General features: G+C 39.5%; 1 protein-coding gene across 1 annotated transcript in view; it reads left to right on the top strand.

The window, feature by feature from the left end:
• The window catches only part of LOC122359836 (A disintegrin and metalloproteinase with thrombospondin motifs 16-like), a 59,788-nt gene that overhangs the window by 3,491 nt on the left and 30,411 nt on the right, over positions 1-25,886 (top strand). Inside the window, 8 exon segments of the mRNA XM_043260027.1 lie at positions 10,252-10,522; positions 10,992-11,147; positions 11,150-11,193; positions 12,664-12,747; positions 13,394-13,553; positions 15,636-15,741; positions 15,833-15,970; positions 19,196-19,349. Coding sequence (XP_043115962.1) covers positions 10,252-10,522; positions 10,992-11,147; positions 11,150-11,193; positions 12,664-12,747; positions 13,394-13,553; positions 15,636-15,741; positions 15,833-15,970; positions 19,196-19,349 — 1,113 coding nt within the window.

Raw genomic sequence — 25,886 nt, 5'->3', positions numbered from 1 at the left:
ATGAGCTGGTTAAATTGGTCTTTATGTGCCGGTTTAAGTTGGTCCTTAGCTTTTCATGAGCCAGTTTAAGCTGGTCATGAATTGGTTTAAAGCTCATCATGAGCCAGTTCAAGCCTTTGCTGGTCCTTTACTGGTCCTGAGCAAAAGCTAATTGCTTAGGACCGGCTAAGGACCGGCTTAAACCGACTCAAACCGACTCAAAGCAGCAGAAATGCTTCAATCAATCAATCAATCATTTTTATTTATATAGCGCTTTTAACAACACAAGTTGCATCAAAGCACTCTACATTATAATGTAGTAAAATGTACAAAAACATACCTAACCAGCATATCAGTCTCAATAAAACAATAACACTATAAAACAAAACAAGTCTTAAGAGTCCTTGCATTAAAAAACTATATCAGGGTTTCTCTGTTGTACTTTCTCTGAAATGTGGAAAATGTATACAGCGCTAACCCCCACTGGTTTATGCTATGCCGTTCAGATAGTTGATAATGATGGTGATAAAAATAGACCAGAAAGAATTTATCTTCTCCTTAGAGAGAAAAAGACCCACAACCTCAAGCATTTTTGGCAGGGAGCGTAGAGCGATCGTTGTGCCATCATCAATGCACTGAATCACTTGTGTAGGCCTTCAAACCGCTGTATTCATCCGTCTAGTGTACTCATCATCCCATCTGTTTGTTTTCTCCGTGGATTAATGTTCAGCGTGCAGAGAAACCTCAACCCTCCAGAGTGCTTTTGTTTTTTTGGCTCCCAGGCCGCACGAGATTCAGCTCCCAGTTGGTGCTTCAGGAGCAAAGTGAGTCCGCCGCAGTTCTCATGACTTTACCCTGACTGGACTGACATAAAGTGCCCCGTCCCATCAATAGAGCCCGTCTAAAAGCCCAGCATTCAAATCCCCTTAAACCAGTGACTCAATAACCCACATAAATTTAGGTCAGGGGAGGTTTTACTTGAGAACAGAGTCTTCTTTTAATAGTCAGATCGACATTTGGAAGATCTGTACTCAGTGCAAACAAACACATATTGTACTCACATAAGCTTTAATTTATGATGTTTTATTTGTAAACAGTTTGTTTTGAAAAGGAGTTCAGTGATTACAATGAGCTTTTTAAGAATCTATAAATACACTGTTGCTGTGTCCCAGTTTGCAAGATCTGTTTTTGAGTGAGATGTGTTCCTACTGTAGGTCAACATTTTTTGTTGACCCTGGAATAACATTTTAATCTTGACCATATCCCTACACCTAAACCTAACCTTACCAGTGAGTAATCTCTAACATCAGAGGAAATGATAGATGATTGACACTGATGTACAAGCACCAAACACTGATTTCACATCTTCATCTGCAAACTCTAACGGCTCATACTGTCCACAACCTATTACGCATTGGACAAGGAAAGAGCTACAAGCACATATAAAAGAAAGGGTGATTAATTATCAATATCGAACGTTTAATTACTGTTAACCTCATTATATTTATTATACATTGTGACCATTTATAAAGATATGTTTGCACATTAACTTTTAAATGTATCGTTATGAAGTTCTCAGCATGAAAGATCTGCGACTGGCAGATCATTGCCCCTCTTCATTTCTCTCCAGTACAGTAGGGAATTAAATAATAATAGGTAATGTGACAGGATGACTGACAGTGCACTGACAAAAGTATTGTTTCCCAAAGCTTCCCTACTTTTCCGTTATATATGGTTTTGCTTCACAAAAAGAGTACATTCTTTTAGGGCATAGTCAAAGCATGTGAACCTGTTTTCCTTTTTACTGATACAAGGTCCATTTTCAGTCAGATGCATTGCATTATAACTGAATATGAATGTCTGTTTGTTTTGGCTTTTAAATCTGCATTAATAGCTTTCATTGATTTCCACTAAGCATTGGCGCTTTAAACCCAACAACGTTTTAACAAATGGGCAAAGCTATGCATTGGCTATTTTCACTCCTGATCCTGGCACATGTTTTTGAGCTAAATGCATGAGCCATCGGTACCATCATAATGGTACAGCTACAACATCTATGAGCAAAGACTAATGGCTAAAACCCCCCTCCAAACGTTGATCCCGTGGTTAATACTGGCCCAGTATGTCATATAGAGATTCACAGTATTAACAGTACTACATCACACCTGGTGTTAGTGTTTAATCTCAGTAGCATAATCATCAAGAAAAAAGTCTTAGCAAGCAGTGAACAGTGCCCGTATCTGAATTTTTCACTCAGAGTTAATCCTGTGTCAGTTAATTTCTAAGTGACTTTTAACCTTTATGTGATTGTCAGCCTTTAAACGGAGGCAGCTCAAATCTTACTGTCACCGTAAATGTACTGGGTCTATAACTAGCTGAAATATGTGTTGGAAGTGTAATGCTGTAGACTATCACACAGTCCCCAGCTGGATGTGATTAGCAGCGGTGCAGAGTCATTAGTTAACTCCGTCTCTCCTTATGCGGCCAGTAAAGCCTGCGTATAAATTCAGTTTGAATGGAGCAGCCCGGCTTGGCAGATCACCACTGGAGGTTGGCAGGGCTTTGATGACAGTCAGAGTTTGTCATAAAAGGTCCCAAATGTGAGTTTAAAGGCGTGAGGACTGGACTATTGAGGCCCCAGTGATTTCAAGCTGACGGCTTTATACAAAATGGTACAATAGCTGTCTTTAGCGGTGGCACATGGGATGCCAATTAGGAGGGTCATTGGAAATGGCAGTCTGGGTTGAGACGGGTGCCATGCCATGGAAACTCCACGCTGAAGGTCTTTCTGAAGTGACGCCAGTCTGCAATAACAGGCTAATTGTGAGTGATGTCAGCCATAAGCCGAAGCCATAAATCTACATTTGGTCCCAACCTCCAACACATCTGACACAACAATGTGTGTCACAGCTTAAATAAGCAAAACATTAATACTTACTTAGTGGAAGGTTTTTAAAAGCAGCTTATAATCAAAATGTTCCTGGTCTTATTGTTAAGGGAACCCATAAATCCTATCGTCATTTACTCACCAGAATTTTTTTTTATTCTGCAGAACACGAAGTAAGATGTTGATGTAATTAAAAGTCACTCAAAAACAAATAAAAACAGCGTAAACATAGTCTATACAACTCCATTCAGGTATGAAATGGCCGGTTTTCAAAGTCCAAACAGTTTTTGATGAGAACAATCCTACCCTACATTCCTGCTAAGTTACTTAATGGCATTTGAATGAAAAGTCAAGTTGACTTTAGGATTTAGAAAGGAAAGACTTGAGGTCTGAGAGTTGTTCACTTGGACAATAAGGCAGGGCAGTCCTAAACTGAGAGTTTGTAGCATCTATTTACAAACTCTAAGTCCCCAAGATATCATGTTTGATTTCTGATCCCAAGCTGCTCCGTAGCAGAACCTGTTGCATTGCTTCTTCATCTTTCACCAAATTTCCAGTCTAATTATGATTTAGCATTCATCATTACGCTTTGAAAACCAAGCCATGCAACCCACAGCAACGCTTCAGATCTCTTGTCCAAAATATATACATTATTATTCCTCATAAAACAACTCCATGTTTCACTCTACAGGCTTTAAATGTGGCTTTGATGGACTGACCGAATTAAAGACTAACATATTTATTTATAATGAACAGAAATGGAGCGTAACACGATTTGCTCTATAAAAACAGAGCAGAAAGAGGCGCCGTCGATGACTAATTGTTGGCGGGAGGTCGTCGTTAATGTGCAAGGATAAATGCAGTCCTGCTGGAGTCGATGTGTTCAGTCAGTGTTTATGCAATGCAATGTCCAGGAAGGAGTTAAGATTGAATCTGCCTCTTCACGACAAGAACAGCAACAGTTAGTCACTGAGATGATGTAAGAGGATTTAAAAAACGAATCACTGACACCCTTTTCAAATAGTTTCAGCTGGCATATAAACTCTTATAGCAGCTCTGAGGACAGCAGAGGTTCGGTTTCAGCTGCTAAAAGCGGCGAAGCAAGCACAGGCCTCTCTCTAATGGAAATAGGAACAGCGTCAGGTGCATCGCTCAGAGTTTCATATCCGCTCAGCTCCTTTGATTAGAGTTCCTGTAGGGTCGTGCCTGGATCTGCCCCTTTCCCAGCTGTTATTTTTCTCCCAGGTAGTGTCTCAGCCCATCTCCTGACACTTTATGACTGCTATTTGCACCTTGTAGCTCTCAGTGTGTAATTTCATGAGAGGTATTTAAGGAGGCAGCGCAGACATTTGTTTTTAGTTAAGCTTGTCATGGACCTGGGAGACTGAGGTGCAGATTTGTGGCGGATGATTCTTACGTGTTACTTATGCAGGAATGCGGTCAGCAGCACCACTCCCGCTTGACAACATGGATCTGTGCTGTTTACTTACACTAAACTGTACGCTAAGTGCCATGTGTGTAAATTGATTTACATTTTCGCGTTTCCTCCTGGCAGAAATGGAAAGGTACAGATTTCCCCGGATGGATAATCAAATTTATGGTTTCCTTCAAAATTCCCCGTTTCCCTTTTGGCAGTTGCTTTAGACCAAATTTGATATTTATATTGTGCCTGATATAAATTTGACTGAAATTTGATTTATCCATTGCATCATTCCCGAACTGAATAATTCAAGGCCTATGACAACAGTGAATTTAATTTCTGTGTCAACCCATCTTGCATCTTTCAGAACAGGAGAATTCATTTCTTCTCCCAGCAGAGAATGTTAGCACTTGTGTGTTGCTCTTTACAGCTCAAGTTGTGTTGCATTTGATATTGTATGCTGAGAGAGAACAGAGAGATTAACCTAAGCAATGTTTTGTTAAAACCTCAGCATGAGATTTCTAGGATATGTTTCTTTTAAGATCAGTTTCAGAAGAAGGAGGCTTTTAAATCCAATCTCTTTGCAAGAGTTGTGCTTATCTATTGCATCAACCAGCACTTTTAGAGCGGTATGATTCAAGCTCTTGAAAACAGTCCCAAAGAGATCCCGAAGAGACCTCTTCTGAACTCTACTGGGTCTTCTTTTTCTCTGAAAATCAATTACAGTACGTTGATCTTTTATAGGTCATGTTATGCTGCATTTGTTATAGTTAAACTGGCTTTAGGTTCTCAGCTCTTTCCGCTTTCCAGCAGAGTTTAGCTCCAACTCTAATCAAACACACTTGAACAAGCCAATTAGGTCTTCAGGGTTACTAGTCAGGTGAGTTTGATCAAGGCTGGAGCGAAACTCTGCGGGTTAGTGGACTTCAAGGGGCAGAGTTGAAAACTCGTGGTATAGAGAGACAGAGAGATCTTGACAAACTTGAGTAGACATTGTTGAGACTACTGGGATTTGTTCCTCTGAAGATCAAATTGAGAAGAAGAAAGTTTACAAAATTTTGCCATTGGATTAGTAATATATAGTTCATCCATAAAATACCTATACCAGCAACAAAAAATCTTCAAAACCTCTTATTTTGTGTTTAACACAATAAAAAAGCCGATTGATACAGGTTTGGAGCAACTTGAGGGTGAGTAAATGATGCAAACATTTTCATTTTTGGCTGTATTATCTGTTTTAAGAGATCTTGGTTGTGATTATTCCTGCTCTACGGAGTGGCATTACATTTCAAAGAAATGTCACTTGCCTGTTCAGTTTTCTTTGTCAGATGGCAGACCTCTGGGAAAAGGTGAAGAACATGTAAATGTCTATTGCCTGTGATTAATCTGAACATGGGTCAGCAGGTTCTCTGTTGTAGTGTCTCTGGAAACAATTTCCAGCGGGTCTCCAAAGCAAAAGTCATCAGCAAATCAAAGTTCTCCGACAGTCTGGGGTAAATCGGGCTCGGTAACTGGAAGTGATGTTGTAGAGGATGAACACTAAGCATAGTGCGTAATATCTGAAAGACCGCATGTGGATTTAATCGAATTGGAAACACGACGGGGGGGTCACCGCAAGGTCACTCAGTGTCTGTCTGAATTATGTCACTGAGATCTCGTACTGTCTTCCTCAACTAACTGGATGCCATAATTGCAATCCTGCGGGATTCTATTGACTAAACTTTGGACGGATAGGAAGGATTGACTGGGAGACGTGCAGCGAGCGTGTAAACAGCATGAAAGCGCAATCGCCATAAATCGACCCGGCTTTGGGAATTAGTCTTGACAACGACTGAAACTCCCAACACGAGAGCAGCAGGCCGGAGTCATGCGGAGTGACCAGTCATGCCTGAACTTCATCCCACGTCTAGCCCGAAAGCCTCGGCTCTGGCAAAGGTCGCTTCTGTTGACTAAACCCTGTGATCTGGTGACAGAAGACGAGTGTATCTCATGAGGATTGCTGCCTTGACACCAAAACAACTGGGTAATTTTGCTCTTTGAAGTCCTCAGCGTCCAATAAAGGATCAAATGCTTGACTGTAGGACCTTTGGTCTTGGGGTGAGATTAAGTCCCAGGTGTTGTTCACTTGATGGAGTCTTGAATCGCTGCTCTGGAAACGCCTGATTAATCAGCTTACAGTTGCTAATGATATCAGCTAGCCTAACAAACTTATCTTGCGACTCTCTTTTGCCTGAAATCTATTTCGTCTACTATTTTTAGGCACCCAGATCTACTTTATTACTGTCTTCTTCAGCTCTATAAAATACTGTCATCAAGACATCAGTTCCCATTCAAGATCATAAATTAGGCCATAAATTAGAGTCATCCATGCTCATAGCTATGTATTAACGGAACGGTTGTGGTGTTTTTATTTTGAGTTGCGTCTTTCACAGGGTTGCCTGGCCCGAGTGAGATTTTTAAGAAATGAGATGAATTTTGAGGTATTAAGGATCCATATTTTGATTCACCTCAGAAATGTAAGTTACTTAAATATCTCAGCCTAATATTGTACTAGTTACACTTTTTTTAGAAAAGGTGTGCAATTAGGCCTAAAATTGGATTATTAAAAACAAAAATTGCATTTATTTTTGTATGCCCTGCAGTGTGTGGCAAAAACGTAGTTTACAGATACATATGGTATATGAATAGTGCTGTACACATTATAAGCATGTTTCTGTAGCAGAAATGTAGAATTACATATTTGCTAAATGAAACCCAGTGCTTCTTTCTAAATAATTTTGCAGTGATGATTGCTACAAGCATATTACACTCAGCAATGATGCTTTTGACAACCATTTCTAAGGAGAATAAGGCTTGTATTATGTCTTAATCAGCAGATTCATGATTCATCTGAGCCAGATTAAAACTGCTCAGTTCGCAGCCCACTTTCACATGTAATTCAGAAGTTAATTTATGCCTTTATTTAATGCCAGTACTTCGTTAGTTAAATGACAAACGTTAAAATCTGGCCTTTATTTGATTCAGGGTGTTATAGATAATAACAATGGAATGATGAAAGTGTGAGCAGGTCAGAGGTCAGTATTCTGCAGTCGTTTATTGTTCCTGTAGGTTGTAATCCTGGTTCAGTTGCTTTTAGAAATTTTATTATGCATGAAATGCCATTGATGGATCTAAAATAATAATCTAATTTACACTGACATGCATGTATGTGTGTTTTGCTGTAGTTGAGTTCAGTTATACTTGGTTTTGTCAAACTGTTGCAAAACAGAAACATGTGCGCAATTGTAACTTAACCTATTAAATGGTTTAGCCCTCTGTTGCCGTCTGATGCGGTAAACATCTCCAATTAAACTCTAAGTCTATTTGAAGTTCAAGACAAATGAAGTTGTGTCCTTTTATTTTGCATCGTCTTGTTTGCTGCGAGATGTTCTGTAGAGTCTCACTGCAAATGCTTGAGAGTTGGCAAGCTTCCCTTTTTCAATACCTCCCTGTAAACGTACAGTATATGTGTGCCGTGTTAATTAAATTGTGTAATTATCAGTGCACATCGTGGGCGGTTCCAGAATCACGCGAGTGTTGTTTGAAAAGTGTTGAAATCTGTCAGCAGTTACCTCCCATACAGGCGTTAATTACGTGACGAGATGTGTATCCTCTACACACACTGTGATCTTGGATCAGGGATGTTTAGTCTGGCGAGACCTGTATGGCTTCGCTCGCTGATTACTTAAGCGTGGAGTGAGGGCAGCGTTCCTTGAGCGAGTGAGTCCAGATCTCTGCTCGTCTGTGCTGGCATCAAAAAAAGCAGGGTAGATTAACGTTAACCTCTGTGTACAGGACATACACTCTTCAAAGTTACACTTGTGTAAGCGTTTATGGGATGCCGATTATTGTGGAAAGCGTGTACACATAAACATCTGCTCAGTTCACATTAAAAACCATTAAAAATCGACCTCAAGCACACATTAAAGACTTCAGTCCTTGATTGTACTCGTGTCCTCCAGACAACTCTGAACGTGTCTCTTATGCACCTTCATGCACAAAGCGAGCGGCTTTGCCTCTGTCTTCTCTTCCCAGAGTTCAGCATATGTTTTACAGCCTATTGTGTGTATGATTGCCTTGCGATGAACTTAAGTGTTGCTGGCAGTGACGAAAGCTAATCAGATGCACATTGGGTTCAAACAGGTTCTGAGAAGGGCTTTTCTGTTTGTTTGGAGAGGAGCTTATCCTCGGAGCCCAATTGAGGGTAATTATCAGACCGCGCTGAAGCAGCGGCGCAAACGAGTTCTCGCTCTGACCTACCGTGACATTTGGATGAGGGCTTGAAGAGTCCTTGGGATCTCTAGATTGGGAGGGACGTGAAGCTTGTTAGTGTTAAAGACAGCGCAGCCCTCCAAAGCAGTGTAATTTGGGCGTTTATGTCATAAACTGAGCTCAGAGTCGGCTCAGAGTGCAAGTACTGCACCTCCAATGTGATCTGTGCTGCTTCTTGAACAGGAACCACGCTTGGGAAATCATCCTAATGCATCTTTAATCCAGATGGGTTTTGCTTTTGAGAAACTAAAGGCGCCTTGAGAACATTAACAAAGTGTCTGTTTTATGTTCTGAAGCACATTAGCATTGTGACAGTGTTCGCAAAACCCTGTGCTGGTGTTCCTCAATCATCCGGCCCGGAGTCTGCTCTCTTACATGAAGTATTAAACGTCAGGCAGTAATTCAGCCTGAACCACTCCATTCAGATCACTGCAGGCTGAGCAGTGCTGTTTTATTTTTTTACATTCATTTCAGATTAATTGTTTGAACTGCAATTCTGTATTGCATCGGATTGCATACTGAATTGCTAAGCAAAATAGCCCAGTATCTCAAAATATTTCAATATTTCCTAAAACTTTTTTCAAAGAAGAAATGTTCTTTAAATAATGTTAATTTCTGCACTCAGTACTCGTTTGTGGCTCCTTCAGCACAAACTCCAGCATCAGTGAAGAGTGAATGAAGAGATCAGTCTGCGTCTCTGCTGAGACTCTATTGAGCTTCAGCTCGTCTGTGTCTTTTGGATCCACAGCTATATACAGAAATATACCAGAAATTCCACATGGTCCTCTGGTAAAGCGTGTTGGCTGGCCAATAAAGCGCAGTAAAATCCCAAGTGTTTGAATCAGCTTTGCTTAAAGGTATTCACCTTTTCCTACCCAATTTCTTCCTTTCAGTAAACTTTGCTTTTAAATTTCTCCGAAAAAGCAGTCTGTGAACAGCCAATGCTTTCAGTAATGACCTTCTGTGACTTACCCTCTTTGTGGAGTGTGTCAATGATTGTCTTTTGGATTATTGCCAAGTCAGCAGTTTTCCCCATTATTATGGCATCAAAGAACAAGAGATACCTAGAATTTATACAGTAGTCATTTAATAAAATTCAAATATAAATATTCTAAGATACTGTATTTTAACTTCTATGAGCTGCAAGCTCTAATCATCAAAATTAAAACAAAGCAAGAAAAACTTTTTCACTTTTTGAAATAAGTTATATAATTTTACAATAAGTTGAATACGTTTTTCATCATATTACATTATTTTTGGAGATGCACCTATATATATGAATCTCTTCATTTTTAAATTTTAAAAAATGTAGCTTTTATTTTGGTGGTTTGTCGGCAAATGATAGTTCCAGCGTGAAGTGCTGCTTTGTTTATTTACATGCGTCTAGCTCATAATAATGTGTTTCAGCATCTCAGATCAGCTCAAATAACACTGTGGGGAATGCAATATATTTATTTGGTCAAATCATAGCCTTCGATATCCTTAACCTACATCTCAATATACTGGATGTAATCTATACAGGATGTGCATGCATTCCTGTTCCTCTTTCGTTCTCTGCAGGAAACACACACATACATATCGAAGTATGAAGTATGAAGAGTGCTGGGTTTCTTAATCAGATGGCGAGGCACTGACTAGTGTGTTTTCCCTCCAGTCAGGTTTGATCAGAACTCAGGATGCAGATTACTTTCTGAAGCCGTTGCATCTACATCAGGCACTTCTGGAGAACTTCTCAGCCTCACCTGACCACCACCCCCACATCCTATACAAGAGGTCCACACCAGCGCAGACCAGCAGAGACAGGAGGTCAATTGAGCCAAAGACGGTCAGCAGAAGAGATTCAGCAGTCCCGTATCTCTGGACGGATGCAAAGGAGAACCAGCATACTCCGCAGAGACAGCACTTCTGTGGAAGACGGAAGAAATGTATGTAAGGACATTCTCTTTCCAACTCTAACACTGAGCTGCTTTCCATTACATGGTGCTGGCCTGCCAGAGACGTTCGTTAGAAGGACAGGGGTTTATTTTAGACATTGTTCACATGTGAAGAGGTCACAGCTGTTCAAGGGTCAGTTCGAACGTGTTTTCATGACACATCATCACACCTGTATTGTGTTTGGTCAGGGATGAATTATCTTCACCTCCTCTAAACAAACACCACATCCTCATACTGCATTTGAGTAATATTTCACGAGCCGAGTAACTAAATCTTATGTGGGATGTGAGGTAACAGCTAATACAATTTGACACACATGGCGTGCATTAATGTCTTGTATGGGCTGGAGTTTTCCAGACACAGACTCAGCTATTTGCTGAACTAGTAATGGATTTTCTTTGGGGAGCCAGCACTGACTTTGTGACCTAGCGTTGATATTGTCTTGGTCCTGTGTTTCAGATATGCCTAAACCTCCTGAGGATGATATCTATATTTTCCCGGATGAATATAAGTTCATGCCCAGAGAGAAGCGAGCCATTATGTTCAAACCTCAGACACAGAAGAGGCTAAATGTGGAGACCCTGGTGGTGGTCGACCGCAAGATGATGGACAATCACGCCATGAGAATATAACCACATATGTGCTTACTGTTCTTAACATGGTAAGTTTTCCATCTATCTATCTATCTATCTATCTATCTATCTATCTATCTGTCTGTCTATGCATACATACATACATGCATCCATCTATGTATCCATTCAGTCATTCATCTGTCTATATGTTATCCATGCAACCATCCAGATATTGATAGATCCATTCATCCACCCATTCAGGTATCCCTGCACTCATAGATCCATTCAACTATTCATTCATCCATGTACCTCTCCACCCATCCATGCATCCATCCATCCATTCATCCATGTATCCACATGCATTCATCTGTCTATCTATCATCCATGTATCAATCCATTTATCAATGCATCAATCTCGGTCCATCTGTGCAAGCATGCAGATATCAATTCATCCATTTGTTCTTCTGCTCATCTATCTATGTTTTCCTTCATCCATATATCTGACCATACATACCTCTAATCTGTCATCCATGTATCCATCCTTGCAACCGTCAATTAATCCTTTCAGAGATATCCGTCTATCTATGTGCCCATGCATCCATCCATTCATCGATGTATCCACATGGATTCATCTATTATGCATACGGATATTGATTCATCCATTTGTTCTTCCATCTATCCATCCATACATTCATCCATCCATCCATCTATTCATTCATTCACGTCCCCATCCATACATACCTCCATTCATCCATGCATCTATTATGCATTTGCATCCATCCATGCCTACATCCATCTTTCAATCTATCATCCATCGATCCATCCATATATCTATCCAGCTATTGATGCATCTGTTTGTCCATCTTCTCATTCATCCATTTGTTTCCCAGTATCATGTGTTGGAGTATGCTCTGAATGCATGGCAAATGATGTCAAGCTGAGGTCAGAGCATATGTTTTCACTTCACTGTGGAATATTTGGTTGACCAAATGGACTAGTTAATGATTGCTAAAAGTCAAATTGAGCTTTTTTGGGGTGTGCCCAGTGAAAAAATGTAAGCACACATGAAAGCACTCTTTAAGACTAATGGAAATAAGATTGTGTTACATGTTATGAACATACCCATCAAACACAGACATTGTGAAGGTGTTTTAAGAGTCCTAGTTTACAAAGGATTAGTAAAATACTGACACCTGAAACCAAACCAATCGCTTTTTGTGTTGGTGTCAGTGAAAACAAAGACTAATGGCAGCAATGAAAGACTATTGGGACTAAGCATTTGTATTTATGATACCTGAGCACTTTAAACCATCTTAAGGACTCTGTTTCAAAGGCCGGTGAAATGCAGGATTAGTGATTCCCTTAAGTACATATGGTATGCCTCCAGACAGGTGAGGCTTTGCAGAACTTTAGAGAAACATCTCAGTCATACGTTTCTCATTTCTCCAAAGAGACACTTCTGATTGCTCTGTTTGTGTCATTTGAGTTCAGATGCCTCCCATATAAACGCGCACCATCCTAATGCTGATTTTTCTGTGCTGTTGCTTATATCCACAAAGGTCTCAACACTTTTCAAAGATGGCACTATTGGAGGTGATATCAATGTTGTAATTGTTGGACTAATACTGCTGGATGAAGACCAGGTGAGTTTATGCACTGGAGATATTTGTTTTTGACTCTATTGCATTGATAATGCATGTTCAATACGTTACATCAACACCATGTATTTGTAAAACGAATTAGAGTTAAAGCCCTGTGGAGGAGATTGACGTCATGGATCGTGAGAGGTTTAGATAACACAGAGCTTTGAAACCAAATGAAGCATTGCTTCAGAAGGTGGATTTTATTGTCCTTGAGAGGCTTGTCTCCTTCGTTCTCTTTGAGACGTTCTATCTGAACAGGTCTTGTTTTTACGATGACAGTTTAATTGGATACACGGCATTCCATTGGATTCCAGCCAGATCAGGGACGCGTCTGTGGGAAAGCGGGCCAGCAAACAGCTGAAGGGCTCCGTTACTGATACACCTGTGCTAATGTTAATGAAGTTCAGGTTAGCCACTGACTGAGGAATGCAGAAAATTGCCCTTATCCCCTTTTGATTGGAATAATTAGCCACAGTCACCAGGATCAGTGATGAAGGGCTAATTACCCATAGGCTCATTTATCAAGACGGGTCAGCAGAGGTAGCTGGTAATTACACGGCCCAGTTTGAGTTAGTCTCCCAGCTCTAGTCACCGATGGCATGTAATTGTTTCGTTCACTTGACTCTAGTTACCTCTCTGCTCTCAGGATGGACTAGTGATTAACCATCATGCGGATCACACTCTGAACAGTTTCTGCCAGTGGCAGTCAGGGCTGGCTGGAAGAGAAGGTCGCCGCCATGATCATGCCATCCTGCTAACTGGTCTGGATATCTGCTCCTGGAAGAACGAACCATGTGACACCCTGGGTAAGGACAACATCTGTCCATCTAACATGCACTAGATAGGCATCCTTTGCAGCGTCTCACAAATACTACTTGCCTTATTTTGGTAACCAGCCTGTTATTGCATTTAATTCATCATGGCTGAAGGTAAATAAAACCTGTGCATGTGCACTCTAAATGCAATGTTTGTAGTTTTGGATAAAATCGTTCTCTAATGTGAATTATCAACAATATGTGATGGTACGAGACAAAAACAAAGTTTGAAGATGTTACCAGGTTTTACTGTAATTTTGCAGTCATTAAAGTTTAACAAATCACAGGTGTAGTGTGACATTTAAGATTAATGACCTATACGATATAGGCTATCGTACTGCACTAAATTGCTCCACTCATCTACTGCTAAACTGTTCAATTATTAGAGGTACAGTAAGAAGCTTTTCCTCTAATAACGTGTTTCCTCTAAGAGCTCAAGCTGTGGTCTCCACCCTGTGCCACATAAAAGAATTGGCCCCCGCTAACCCCTAACCCCATTAGCAAAGCTAGCCATGCCCCTCAAATGCAAGGCCACTGTTCAAAGGCTGCTGGGAACACAACATTTGTGGAGTGTCAATGATTAACACTTGAGTGCAGACTCACGCTCAGAGGTCAAGAGGTCAAGGGTTATGGGAGATTTCAAGTCCCTCTGAGGTCACGGACTGGAAGATTAAAGAGCTCTGCTGAACCTTTAGTACTAGCGTACACTGTTTCCATGCAGTATCAGACTAGACTGAGAAATCCACCGTATGCATTTTATTACCCTCATGCATCGTTTCAGCGCATGACAGTGTCTTATGACAGAGAGATATTACAACATATATTTGTGTTATAGAGCTTATTTATAAGATGGCAACATGTTTTATAGTGACAAATTGTTTTTTTTATTTATTTTACAGCATTAGAATCGATTTATCAAGTGTAATGAAATTTTTAGCATGATTATTTTTGTCCCGCTTCAGATTTTCAGTAAGGCCAGAAGACACAAATAAATCACAGCATGCTCTGGAGCAACACATTTGTGCAATACATGCAAGTATTTAATCACTCTGTGCGTATGTGTCAAAAAACAGCACATATATTAAGTGATTAAATCAAAGGATAATAAATCAGACTCCTTTGGTCCATTTGGGGTTTGACTTTGGGCCAACATACACTGGACTTCATCACCACAGGTTTTGTATTAAAGACTTAGAAAGTCATAATTTGTCATAAAATACAGTTCTCTTAGATCTTAGACCCATGTAGTGACACTTACAGAATTGTTCAAAGCTTTTTGTGAGGTTTCTACAGTTAATATTCCACTCCTATAGCTGTCGGCCTGCGTATAATGCGTTTCAGATCCATGCTGGTAGAAGTAACTCGTATATCTGTTCAGATGTCCTGCGACGGACTCGAAACAACTGGATTTGATCTCTTGAACCAGCAGTGGTGAAACAAATGCACTCCAAATCTTGATCTGATTACAGCAGTCTTGCACAGGAAAGAAAGGAAGAAAGAAAGAAATATAGTGTTTATAGTGTATATAGTGTTTATTGCTCTCTCTTCTAGGAAATATGGATTATGTACAGTTGGGGTACAGTTTAAGTTTGAGGTCAGTAAGATTTTTATTCACTTATCCACAAAAAGGGTATGTCAAATGATTTCTTTTTCAAATACATTTTATCAAAGACTCCTGAAAAAGAAAATGTTTCGATTTTCACAAAAATATTCAGCAGCACGGCTGATTTCAACATTGATAGTAATCAGAAATTATTCTTTAGCAGCAAATTCATACAGTCACTGAAGACTGGAGTAATGATGCTGAGAATTCAGATTTTCAACTACACTTTAACAGACGTTCAAATAGAAAACAGCTATTTTAACAGTATCGTTATTTTTACTTTATTGATTAAATAAATGCAGCAGACAAGACATGAAATCTTACCAACCCCAGACGTTTGACCGGTGTGTAGAGTCAGAGGTGATCTGGAGCAGAATTATTGTTGCTGACTCTTTGGCTCATTTGTGGTTCATAAAAAGCGGCACTGGACTCCTCATCGTTCATTCATCCATTTATTCTTTTGATTTCAGGCTTTGCTCCAATCAGTGGGATGTGTAGTAAGTACCGCAGCTGTACGATCAATGAGGACACGGGTCTCGGTCTGGCCTTCACCATCGCCCATGAATCTGGCCACAAGTAAGAGATTGATTTATATAATTAACCTTTGTCTGATTTTCCTCAAATAAGGTTGCCTGTACTGGACCAATGAGAGCCTTGTTTTTCACAGCTTTGGAATGGTCCATGATGGCGAAGGAAACGTATGCAAGAAGTCGGTTGGAAATATCATGTCTCCTACTTTGGCGGGACACAACGGTCTATTCTCCTGGTCATCCTGTAGCCGGCAATATCTGAACCGATTTCTGAAGTGAGTTTCCTTTTCACATCTAAAATCCATTTCCCAAATCCCAATGCATTTTACAATGCATTAAAGCAGTGTACCAGTGTTGTGGCTGATATTTTTAATGAACTTTGAGTCACTTGGAAACACTATCCCAGAATCACATGATCTACCCGTTGGCAGCCCAAAGCGGCATTAGAAAAACAGTGCAAAGATATTAACAACCGTGCCCTTTACCCAGCATCCCCTGTCCATTAGTCATCCATGCAGAATCACCCAGCATGAGTCCAGCGAGAGTCTAGACACCAACCTCATCTTTAAAAGTAGTATTTGTAGTGCTCTTTTGGTTCTGATATCTGAAAGCGAGCAGCTCCGGCAGGTTTTAAATTTCACTTTCTGTCTGAGAGCCATGTCTGTGCTCGTGAAAATGGATCGGCTTGACATGTTGCCCTTAAATTAACAGACGTGTCAAATGTAGTGTCCTTGTGCTCCGTTATCGTGATGAGCTCATCTTCTTCTCTGCTGCCCAGGGTCCGTAGCTCTGGACCACAGCAGAAGAAGGGATTCCCTGGCAGGCGTTTAGACGCTTAGAACTGCTTTACCTGTTTTCTACAGCTCCTCTTCCAGCAGTGCTTCATGTGCAGAAGAAAATGGGGCTTGTAGAAATCTGCGGGATTTTTGCCCTGGTCATTACAGTATACTGTGAACAGCATTGTGCTTGAAGATTGCAGGTTAATTCCTTGCAAAAAACGCTAAGGCAGTGGGTTTGATTTCAAGGCAATGCTTCAAGTAACAAAATGTATACTCTGAACGCAATGTGAACCTTAAATGGCAGAATTAGCATGTATAGCATGCATGCAATTAGCATGGATGGTCTAAATCACAAATGCCGTCATGTTTTGCCAAAGGACAAATCTTTGCAGGAGTGTAATAAAAAGATTGTACAAAGTAACACTAAGTAGCAAAGTAGAATTAAAAGTGAATAGCACGTAAAAGGCACATACCGTATAAACATAGATGTTTATTGGTACAATACTCATCGCATGAATGAATACCTCACTTTTCACAGTCCACACTACAATGTAAAACAATGTTTTTCAAATTGATGTACTTGGTAGATAAGAAAGGCTTTTACTTGACCTAAAATAGACTTTTTTCTTAGTTTCTGATAGTATGTAGTATGTTATGGATTATCAAAATAAAGTGTTCATATTAAGCAGACAGTGTACTAATACTCTAATGACTGCTAATTGACATGTAGTTACTTACTGTTAGAATATCTAAAGTGGATTATCACAAGAAAGTCCTACCGCTTCTTAAATTTCAACTCAAGAATAGATTTATATCCGTTTTGTGGAGACACATTTAGGTGGCAAAGTATAAATGGAAGAAAGAACGGCTTAAACGCCTCTCTTTGCAAATCTTTAACTGAGGGTGCTATGAATTTCATGAGAAAGCAGCCTCATAGAGTGAGCTTTAATGACAGGCGTGAACTAGGAACCAATCAATCAATCAATCAATCAATCAATCAATCAATCAATCAATCAATCAATCAATCTTCACGGTCAAGCTGCAGCTGCTTTAGTGTCACCAGAGTCTGTCTGTCAGGGCTGTCTGTGCATCTGAAGGTGACCAAGTGCATTATGTTTATCCGTCATTTCTCTTTCCACACCCACGACACCCCAAAAACAGCAGCACGCTGCAGATAAATAGGGCCACTCGGCCTCTGTCAGCTGTCCTTCCATCTGTTTCCCATTCTCATCAGCAGCCTCACCTACGTCACCACGGGCCTGTCGACACGCAGGACCTTCAAGTAGCTGCTCGCAGACCTTCTGTCCTTCCTCCCCATACCCCTTCGCTTTTATCACTAATAAAACAGGGCTTGAAAGGGAGTCTGGCCTGAGCCGGTCTGTCTTATAGCTGTCGCTCGCCTTAATCTGAGGCGGAAACTTAAAGAGGTGACACTGGGAGAGCTGAGTGGTGATGAGGAACTGAATCAGATTCATCTGACGCTGACATTCCTGCCTCTGCTGCCCAGATGCTGCCGCATTGATCCTTCTCCAGATGATTGGAAGCAGAACTTTACATGCTCTGCAGAAGAACAGGGCTTCCCTCAACACTGGATCACTGAGGGATCCTCGGTAGAAGTTCACTTTACAATGGATTGTTCTTAAACAAGAGCATATAGAGATACAATGTGTTCGAGTGACTGCTTAATTCTACTAGTAGACTAGTCAGTCAGAAACGTGAAGTACAATATAAAGAACAAGTGTAAGTGAAGACATCCTTTACTATTCAACACAGACCCAGTGATCCAACTAGTGGCTGAACGAATACATTTACACACTAATCTGAAGCAGAGCTTCAAAACATCACTTGTCTGGAACTGATGAAAATAAACCAAAGGCTATATTATATAAAATAAAACCAACAATGATCGTCATCATAAATTGCATTTAATTCGTTTTTATTTTCAAGTCTCAGTTAGCCTAATGCAGAACATGTAGCAAGGTTTGTTTCTGTTTATTAAATATAAATTAAGAGTAAAATAAAAGATTGATGGCTTATGTAAAATTTAGACAGAAATTTAAACAGCCATGAACATGAGAATTTTTTCTTATTTTGTTTAATCTTTTTATTTAGTTATAAATAAGAATAAGAATAAAAATGTTATTATATATGCTATTTTTTTTAACCAAATGCTGCCAGCCTACAAACAAGTTAAGATTTTTAAGTTAAGTTAAGTCAAGTTAAGTCATCTTGGTCTTAACTCAAGTATCGCATTAGTACAGCAGTTGTTCTATTGTTAATATTCTTTAATAGTGTAGTTTGAGCACCTGTATTAGTATGTTTGTGCGAGTTGCGTATATTTAGACCGCGTACACCAGTGGACGTGACCCTCGTCCCACACAGACTCACATACTGACCCGGTCTCGTCATGGAGCGGGCGAGCGGCCCGGAGCGCCTGCTAAACTACTCAGAGCTCATTCAGGGCTTCGCTGCGTGTCACGCTGCTACAACACTCGCTATTAAACAATGTTAAACGCTTTCTCATGACGCTCGATATCGCTTACTCGCGGAGCCTCTCTGTCGGCCGTATAATAACGGCAGCGCTCAATAACATACGTAATGCTGAAGTCAGAGGATGTGTTGAAAAGAGAGATGTCTAAATGCAGCCGAGGGAACTCCACTTGTTATGTTGTCATGGCTGCTGCTCTACTGTATGGTTTTACAGTAGTGTTTGCGTTTCAGTTCTGCTCAGGCCACCTGTCTGTCTGACGAGCCCAGCGCCATCCACGAGTACAAGTACCCTGAGAAACTGCCCGGAGAGCTGTATGACGCCGACACACAGTGCAAGTGGCAGTTCGGAGAGAAAGCTAAACTCTGCACTCTGGACTTCAAGAAGGCAAGTCCCGCCGGTGGGCCCAGTGGGGCTCTTTTTGCGTTTTCCTTATCACATATTTTAGTAATCATCATTTCATTTGAACGTTTAAAAGCTCAGACTTCTCCCAAACCATTTTTAAATCAGGGATTGCGTTCCCACGCACTTTAAGATCTTCTAGCAGGCTCCTCCCCTTAGCGGGTGGAGTCAAGTATCATATTACAAAATGTCTTTTAGAATGAGTTTTTGTAATCTTGACAAAATGCATATTATCAGAATGGTCTCAAGATTCCGTGTTTTCTTATTCTTATTTATTAAAAATTGATTTCTATTTAGAAACGTAGAAATGTGTGACAGAAAAATATATTAACAAAAATTCTGTGGAGTTTTGATGACAACCGGTGGCTACTTGTATAACACCCTAATACTTTTTTTATATCAACTTCAAATTCGGGACATAACTTATTTAGCCACAAACCTGTAATTTTCTATCAAGTCTGGATTAAATATTATGTAATATACATATATAATATCAATTTTGATGTATAAAGGATTGCACTTTTGCAGTAATCTGCAGATAGTCTTCTTAAAAAGGAGTCAAAGCGTAGGTTTGTATTCCAAAGCGTTTATGAATTTAAAGTGTTTATAATAATTTAGGTTTGGATGGTGCACTTCCATGTCTACGCTCAAACGGGGGGATGGCACTTAAGAGGTTAATATCAGTATGGCATATTTCTTTACATATGAAAAGAGTGATCATGTCAGAGTTGAGCGCACATGACGGAGAGGTCTGTGTACTGTAGAAGCTGAGCTGTTTAGGCCTGGCAGGAAACGCTGCTCGTTTAGGCTGTTAATGAGGCGTACGTTTACACTGCAACACTACTAGACCAGAGTGATAAAACATGTCATTAAAAGATCGCACACCTCAGCTACGTTTTAGTTATGATTTCCAGACTTACAAAGTGGAACTTCCTCACAGCTTTAGACAGCGCGGGTTTCCAGGCTGGTGCACACTTAACTAGACTGGTGTTGGTCTATATAGATATACCTGCCCGCCAATAAAACAAACTGCTCAGCCCGAGTATTTTTTTTTTGGTTTAGACTTGTCAAGAAGCTTGCACATTGGCTTTCAAACATTAAATAAAATGCAGTAAAAGCTTTGTGAAATAGTATTGCATTTTGAAGCAGAACACTTTTTTTCCCAACACTCTCATGTTTTTATATAGCCACAAAAATATAGTCACAAATTATACGCTTCCATTTGTAAAGGAAAAAAGGCAAAAACAGTAATCACATTTTCATTTGTTACTGCGTCAAAGGAACTTATCTACTTACTTATACATGATGTTTGATTTTCAGCAACGTTACTCCAGTCATTACTCCAGAAACCATTATAATATACTTTTTACTGCTCAAGAAACATTTCTTGATTATTAACAGTGTTGAAAACAGTTCTGCATTATATATTTGTGGAACCATGATACATTTTATTTTTATGTTATTATTTGACGAAGAGAAAGATCAAAGGTCATTTATTTATCATGCATCTTCAGTGTCATTTGTACATTATTGCATTAATGCATCTTTGCTGAACAACAAAAAAGAAGAAGAAGAAACAAAAGTAAAAGAAAAGAAAATAGACCCCACTGAATGCAGCCATGCAGCTGAACAGGAGCATTAGGCTGATATCTCTGATCCAGTCTGAGCTGTATTACGGCTAAAGTGTGGTTGTTATCAGAGAGTTTAAGATCTTTTGAGAGGAGATGTTCAGCGGTAGGGCAGGATCAAGACTGACAGTGTGATGGAGAGTAATGTCTGAGGACTTAACACAACGCACATGTGCCACATTTGCATGGTTTATCAGGATATGACTTTATCACACGCATGGCCAAGATGCCTGTTCAGTGAGCTCCACTCTTCATGACTTAAACATCTGTTCTGTCCATATAACAGATCTGTCCATCAAATTAAATGTAAATAAAAATAAAATAAAATGACAATAAATTAATGAACTTTAACAAAGATGTTAATTTGGACAGCATTAAAATAACTAACTATATCTTTCTATATCTAAAAAAATCATGAAGAAATAAAGTAAATCAAGGTTTACGTTTCTTCTGATTAGATGCGTGAATATATTCTAAAATAAAATATTTTAAAAGGGTTCATATGATAAAATTCATGTTGATAAAAATAACTTTTTTGTATTTGGTTTAATTAAATGTTTTTGTGATTTAAGTTTCAAAAAACACATTATTTTCCATACACTGGGCATTATTGTTTCTCTCCTAAGCCCCGCCTCCTGAAACTGGTCGATTTGTACAAAGCTCATTGTTTTAAAAAGTAAGGTGTGCTCTGATTGGCGGCTATCCGGTGCATTGGGATTAACTGAATACCCACCCCTTACCATAACGTGATCCTGTGTCAAGGCACAATGAATGATACAAAATCAATTTAAACGAGCCATTTGTTGCATCCAGTGACAACATAATTACTGATTATAATGACGTAGTGCTGTCTTTTTATGTGCTGTTGCATCGCACAAACAACAAGCACTAACGTTACCCTTCACTGCTCAAAACTCGTTTGAATAGTAAGTATCAGGTTCTTTTAATAAGAAAATGTAATTTGTGAGTCAGAAGCACCAGACTGTTCTTGCAGAGTTAGAATCAGTCTCTTTATAGTCTCTGTTCACAGTCAGCATGGATTCAGGAATCAGTCCTCCGTAAACGTGCTGAACACACTCTAATATTTGTGTTCATCTGTTCTGGAACTTAACACTGATTTCTAGTCTTTTGGAAACACAAATAAAGTAGTTTTACTTCCACAACAGAACATGGCGCCTGAAGCAACACTACAGACAGATAGTGTTGCAGATAGCTCCGCCTTCTTTCTTTGAGTAAACATTTGGGCGAAGTTATGAAAATAAACCTACTCTGTGACGTAAAAAATTGGGGGTGTGCCGTTTTAAGAAGGTGTGGTTGAGTCTTAACTTTTATAAGAATATCTCTTTGGTTTTGAGACTTTAGTCTTGGCCTCTTTAGGATCTTATCTGTGACTAACGGCTTGTAACATTGCAGAGAGAAAGGAAAACTTCACATCATATGACCCCTTTAAAGAAATATGAAGTCTTCTAAATCAAAGCTATGCATATTATAAATTTTCACCGAATTATAAACATCCAGCAAACATTTGGAAGTCAAATCAGTAGTAAGAGAAGTTTTAGGAAAGAACTCTTTCCGCACTTTTTCCACCGATGTCTCTGCGATGAATGTGTGTAGAGAGTAGAGGGTTACTGAAGTCATTTTTTGCCTGTCTAGTCTATACATCTAAAATTGGAGCTCTCCGTAGAGAAATGTGATGGAGCGCGGCTCTGGCCGGTCTCTCTTCAGACCCTGCTCGCTCTTGTGAAGCAGACGCAGAGCTAAATATACTCTGGACAGACGCCAGTGGGAAGTGTGTTCACTGTTCTATTGTCCTGATCTCACCTAGATACTGTACAAAGAAAGGACTGGTATAAATCAAGATGAATGTTAATTATAACGTATAAATGTATTCAGAAAGGAATTTTTACTTTTTCACATTTTTACTGTAGTTTTAATGACGTAACTGGAGCCCTGGTGAGAAGAAAGAGACTCCCTAATCTCAGCAACCCCAACCTAACAAAGTAGATAAGTGCCTTTGACCCAGAAACAGTTAGCGGTAACAAATTGAATGATTATACTTTTGTAATTACTGTATTATTATATTATTTTTCCTTTTGTGATAATAAATGTCAGCCTGGACCACAAAACCAGTCATAAGGCTCCATTTTTTTAAATAGATATTTATACATCATGAAAGCTGGTAACTATTTGAAAATCTGGAATCTGAGGGTGCAAAAAAATCTAAATATTGAGAAAATCATCTTTAAATTTGTCCAAATTAAGTTCTTAGATGTGAACTAATCAAAAATTAAGTTTTTTATATACGTACAGTATATTTACAGCTACTTGGGCTGTATGGTAGAATATTCAGGACTTTTTCAAAAGAAATTGCAAATTGTCTTTTCATTTGCGTTTTCCACACGTGGGCACATAAATCGTAATCCAAATGCAATTGCAAATCTTGCATTACGTTAGCAATTTTTTAGTTTCCGTGAACACACAGCGACAGGTATGGTTTCCTGCAAAGGACTGTAGAAAATACTTTTCTTTTTTTTTAGCCATTAGGATACAACACTGTATAAAATCACTTGCACATACGAATCATATTTCTCATTGACGTATATTTATTAACAACAAAGATTAATACGAAAGATGTGCGTTACAGATATTTTGTTGTAAATGTCATGCATGATCATGCATGATCATTATGATATAATCATAATGATCATATCATAATATTTGTCATCATGCATCATTGGTCCTCTGTCCAAACCGTTTCTCAATCCCAGTCCTCACATACCCAGGCTCTGCATATTTTGCATCTCTCTCCTTGTTAACACACCAGATTCATATCATCAGCTCTGTGCGTGACCTGTGTTCTGATCGACATGGTCCCTACACAGTGTCTTTGCTCCCTACTCCCTAAGCAGGCGAAATCCATTGACGTTCACTTGACTTCGGAACATTCATTCACAGATTTGCGTCTAAAGAGATTCGCATTTCGAACGCTCCCCATCAGTAGTTCCTTACTGCCACCTGCTGGCACGTAACTTTTGTTATCTTGATATCACAAGAAAAATAAAATCCGATCACAACCAAAATGAAGTTGCGATCACAAGAAAACAAGAAACAAACAGTATATTGCTGCTTAGAACGTCTGTAGTAATAGAGAGAGCTCCACCTGCCTCAAGATCTTACCGCTTTTGCGCCCGACCGATGTGCACAGTGCTGCTACTCCTACTGCCCTGGAAGAGCCTCCACTTCACACCAACCATCTAGAAGCAGCTGTCACACAACACGTCACAAAAAAGCGTTTGCGCTATAGGTTAATATTCACTATTAACCAAACAGTTGTTAGCAGGATATAACTGATTAGCAGCTAGAGTCTTTATCGATGACCTCCATTGACCTCCAGTGACGTCACTTCCCAAGACACACCTCATAATCTAGCCCCGCCCCCTACTTTGATTGACAGCTTTTCCATGAAGACTTGGGACATTCAAATGCAAAAGGAAGCGTGATTGTATTTGAGCGTTGGCAGGTTGCAGGACTGAAGCAGAGAAAGTGAAAAAGAAAATGCGGTGATTAATATTGCTATTGAAATATAACCGGCTCATAGCTCGTACGACATGGAAAATACAATTGCAAATGGACTTTGCTTCTTCGTTTAAAACGTGGCAGTCGCTCTGCGTTTGCAAAACGGTAATGCAGGATCTGCAATTGCATTTGGATCGTGTGAAAAACACAATTAAAAATACAATTTGCGATTGCTTTTGAAAATAGTCTACTACAAATATACATGTGTGACTTAAGACTGCTTTTGTGCTCCACACACTGTAAAAAAAATCTGTAAAATTTACAGTAAAAAAAACGCCAGCAGTGGTTGCCGGAATTCTACCGTAAATAGAAATACGGTAACAACATTTTAGGTTTTAATATGTATATGTAACGTGTACATGTCCAAATAACAACCTAACAGTGTTGGATATCGAAGCGTATCGTTATTCCGTAAACATCAAGCAGAAACTGAAGATGAATTTACGGCAGACTGCGGAGAGCGTCCTGATTTCAGAGGAGCGGCGGCTTTCACCGTGAGTCAGGGTCTTGAAGTAGTCTGGCAGCGGGTCTCCTCGCGCTCGGCAGGAACACATTCGAGGAGGTCTCGCTTTAACACAGCTGCAGAACTTGTGCTGGGATTTGGACCGGGGTCACTCTGGCATAAATCCACCTTTTCCTCCCATCTGTGCTCCCTTTGTCAAAATATGATACAATAATCCAGATGTGAGTAATACGGACACATAAAACATGCTTTTCTCGCAGAGTGAGCGTTGTGTTGAAGACGTAGATATGCTCTATATATATATATATATATTAAGATGTTGACATAAGCAGCTCTTACGGGACTTTTAGGATGTCTGATGAAGGGACTTTTTAAGAAAAAACTATTTGAATTAAAACAATTGTGTGTCTTAGCTTGATCAACCTTCAAGTTGTTTCAAAACAAGACTGATTAACCTCAATACACCCCGGTTTTAATAAAACTGCTCTAATGTCAAGACGTTAAATTTAAAAGGATTTCCATTCGAAGAGACCGGTGTCTGGCAGAGATGTGCTGGTCTGTCCAAGTATAAATCAGTTCTCTAATAGTTTGATCCAGTGGTGAAGACGGCAGTATCGAGGATAATAACTAGATTACAGCGATCCTCTGCAATAAAATTAGTTACAAAAACACTTTTTATTACACTCAATGAACGCATTGTATTCATTTATTCATGCGTTCACTCATTAATATGTTTATTTAATTGTATTATTGTAATAAAGTAGGTTTAAAAAAGAATGGTAATGTGGCATTTTCAAATCCAGAACTTATCAAATAATAAAATAAAACTAATAAATTGCATATGTATCTACAAAT

Source organism: Puntigrus tetrazona, chromosome 16 (assembly GCF_018831695.1).
Source record: "Puntigrus tetrazona isolate hp1 chromosome 16, ASM1883169v1, whole genome shotgun sequence".
Lineage (NCBI taxonomy): Eukaryota > Metazoa > Chordata > Actinopteri > Cypriniformes > Cyprinidae > Puntigrus > Puntigrus tetrazona.
This window is presented reverse-complemented; position numbering and strand designations above follow the sequence as displayed.